Source organism: Solanum tuberosum, unplaced genomic scaffold, assembly GCF_000226075.1.
Source record: "Solanum tuberosum cultivar DM 1-3 516 R44 unplaced genomic scaffold, SolTub_3.0 scf00188, whole genome shotgun sequence".
In the NCBI taxonomy this organism is placed as follows: Eukaryota; Viridiplantae; Streptophyta; class Magnoliopsida; order Solanales; family Solanaceae; genus Solanum; species Solanum tuberosum.
In genome coordinates this window covers 996,898-1,000,605 of record NW_006239119.1, presented here as the reverse complement: position 1 = coordinate 1,000,605, position 3,708 = coordinate 996,898, and the positions used below count along the sequence as shown (strand labels likewise).

Sequence of the window (3,708 nt, the reverse complement as noted above, 5' to 3'; positions counted from 1 at the left end):
AAGGGCCTATGGGCTATTAGATACTTTTATTTGGGGATCCAGACCCAATTAGTGTCTCTATTAAAAAGGACTAGAAGTTAGAAGAAGGGGCATGGAAATTATGTGAAGCTTTGGCTTTCTGATCCTCTCATCTCCTTTCATAGTCTAGTATCTCATCCCCTTCTAGTTACCTTCGTCTATGTTAAGCTATCCGTAATTAGTGTGTTATTACTTTGTTGTGTGTATTCTATCTTGTAACTTGTATTCAGTAATTAATATATATAAGAGTGCTTCTGTTGGAATTCAGTTTGTTACATTGGTGCTTTCATCCCAAGGTCTTCAATGGAGGACCAAATATCTCGAACAAATGAAGATTTGTGGTCGAAGGAACTCGCAGAAATTCGTTCAATGTTACAGCAGTTGATTGCAACAAATAAATCTAGTCCAATGGAATTTCAACGATTTTGTTGTGAGAATCCAGAGCTATGGATTTCTCAGGCTGAACGCTACTTCGACTGCTATGAAATTGGAGAAAACCATAAGTTGTCTTTCACCTCGTCCTATCTTGACGGAGCAGCTATGACGTGGTACCAATGGCTTTTCCAGAACAAACAATTGGTAGATTGGGAACACTTTACTGCGAAAGTGTTGATTCGCTTCCGTAAACGAAATCTCAAATCAATGAAAGGCCGCTTGCCCAATCACTGGCAGAACTATGACGAGCAATCTGAATACCCAACCAAAACTGATGCGCACAAGGTGTTCGACGAAAGGTTAACTAGTTGCTGCCCCACAATATTCGTTGAGACACAATTAGACACTCCAATTGAAATGGCAAGTGAAGCAGGTACATATATTGAAAGTATCGCAGTTCAATTATTCAATGAACATCCCCAAAGAAAACTATCGGAGAGGTATGTTAATGCATTTTATCCTGATCCCGGCTCTAATGAACAACAAATTCATGAAATTGAGACCTTGGAAGGTGAAATTTCTGCGGACGAAGTGGTACCCAATGCGGAGTGTGGAAAATGTTTTGAGGGAGAAGAACGTGATGAAGGTGTTCTACTGGTGGTGAGTGTACCACAAATTTCTTTTTCAATGAATTTATATAGCCCTTGCAAGGGATGTTCCGCCATAGTTGTGGACGAGTTCAACGAAATCCTTAAGACATCAACTTGTCGTATTGCTAATACTTTTATTGATCAATGTCTTCTAACTCAATTTCAATGCAACCTTGGTGCGACTACCTTTGTTGTCCCTGTTCAGAGAATGGCATCAAATTTCTGTGTATGGGATCCCGGAATTAGTTTTGAGTTCCTGGGTCTAACATGTTTTGATAAGAGGCTTTTGAAAAAGTACTGGTCTTCTTTTAGTTGCAGGGCAACCTCAAATCGTGGAAAAAGATCATTTTGGGCTCATGTGGAAATCTTATTCAGTTGTCCATGATGAGTATGAGTACTTTCTGATGACTTTGAATGTTTCCTTTAAATATAACATATCTAGATTTCTATTTGAAGCCAGGTATGTACCCTCAAATTCTGAGAAATATCCACTGGGAGGCATCATTTCAGCCATTCAAAATGCCTTTCATGCAACTCCAGAGTTGATACGCTTAGGTGATGCAGATGCATATTATGTGATCATCGTAGATAGGCTTGGTCGATCAAGTCTGGTGCAGATTCATATATTTTTTGTTAATATGTCAAATGTTCCTCGTGTTGCTGCCAGTAATAATGTTTCTAAGGTCGAAAGAATTTTATATGGAAGTCTGAGTGATATCATCGGGTGCCTTACTCATTTGCACATATATGAAATTATTATATATCTTTGTCACGTAATCTTGTGCAAAGTGATCAATGATCAGAAGGTAAGCAAGACTGATGAAGTCAATTCTGGAATCCTCTAAGCTGCCAACCAAATCTTGATACTGTTCGTTAAGGTTTTCACCGGTAACAACCCAATTTTTTTTTATAGTACTCCAGGTTATCGGATGAAGTTTATTGACATGAACCTTGAGGACAAGGTTCTTTTTGAGGGCGGGAGTATTGCTGTGAACCCGACATGACTTGGTAAGGGCCTATGGGCTATTAGATACTTTTATTTGGGGATCCAGACCCAATTAGTGTCTCTATTAAAAAGGACTAGAAGTTAGAAGAAGGGGCATGGAAATTATGTGAAGCTTTGGCTTTCTGATCCTCTCATCTCCTTTCATAGTCTAGTATCTCATCCCCTTCTAGTTACCTTCGTCTATGTTAAGCTATCCGTAATTAGTGTGTTATTACTTTGTTGTGTGTATTCTATCTTGTAACTTGTATTCAGTAATTAATATATATAAGAGTGCTTCTGTTGGAATTCAGTTTGTTACATTGAGTATCACTCCAAGCATCTTATACTACTTCTAAGTAATCTTTGCGTTCAGTCCACATATTGAGGAATTTGAAATATTTAATATGATTGGTAACCTCAGGGATACATCTAATTAAGAGAGGGGTATGACCCGAACATGTCCTTGCTAAGTGAGTAACAATGGTTTCACTGAATTTTTCAAACCACTGGGAATTATAGGTAAGCCTATCCAGTCTTTCCCATATTGTATTTGGAGGGTCACAATTATCACTCCAAGTGAATTTGGAGCCAATATACCCTCCATCTTGTAGATCACAATCATTCAAACATGCAACAAAGTCAAAACTTTCTTCAATTCTGTATGGTCTACCCCCGATCTTTACTTCAGCATCTATGATAACATTGAAATCTCCAACAACTCTCCATGGACCATTGATTCTTGTCGATATATCCCTGAGGTTATCCCATAGTTCAACTCTAAGGAGTTCATCACATTTGGCATAGACAATGGATAAGTGAAAATCATTTTGGTCTTTGGGGGGATTAATGTGTACTGGAACATGTTGGTCTTTATCTTCAATAATGTCTAGTTGATATCCATTGGTTCAAAAGATCCATATTTTGTTAGAAGTATTATGGAAACAGTGTTGGTACCCCAATCTTCTCCTGAATTTGTCAATTTTCTTGGAGTTCACCATAGGTTCTTGAATGAATATGTAAGGAAACTTGTATTGATGTTTGAGAGAAACGAGTCTTTCAATGGCTCTGAAAGATCCTATGCCCCTTATATTCCATGATAGTGTATTAATCATTAAAAGTTGGGTCTAGATCAGATCCATTTGAATTTGGAGATTTGTTTTGATCCACTACAAAATAATTGGAATCAAAGTTACCTATCGGAGATAGGTTGTTGTAATAAGGAACATTTTATTGCACCTGAAAGTCCTTACCCAGTCTTTATCTTAGGAAGAATAGACTTTTGACCTCTAATGTGTTCATCATCAGATAGGGAAGATCTAGGATCCTCAATCATTATATCTGAACTCAAGTCTTCCACACATCCTTTGTAAGATGTGTCCTCCCTTATCTCCTTGATACTAAGGGACTCGGTAACTAGTCCAGTAGGTTGTAGTCAGAGGCGGATCTATTAAGGCATGTGGGGGTGCCACGCCACCCCCGAACTTCGACGGAAACTCTATATATACATAGATATATATATATAATATTTATATTTATATAAAGCGTGCCACCCACAGAACAAAATTGGCTTGTGGTGCCACAGTAGGAGGGCAACTTTAGAAGGCTGATGTTGCGGGTTCGAATCCCATTTGTATCTATTTTTTTGAGAAAGACATTGTTTTAAGAAAAAGGAAATTGCTA

At 38.0% G+C, this 3,708-nt stretch overlaps 1 protein-coding gene across 1 annotated transcript; it reads left to right on the top strand.

Moving 5' to 3' along the window:
• Positions 1 to 295: 295 nt before the first annotated feature.
• LOC107062063 (uncharacterized) lies at positions 296 to 1,408 on the top strand. Its single transcript, XM_015312281.1, has 2 exons — positions 296 to 893; positions 965 to 1,408. The coding sequence occupies exons 1-2, from the start codon at positions 322 to 324 to the stop codon at positions 966 to 968; spliced, it is 576 nt and encodes a 191-aa protein (XP_015167767.1). The 5' UTR covers positions 296 to 321; the 3' UTR covers positions 969 to 1,408.
• The last annotated feature ends 2,300 nt before the right edge of the window (positions 1,409 to 3,708 follow it).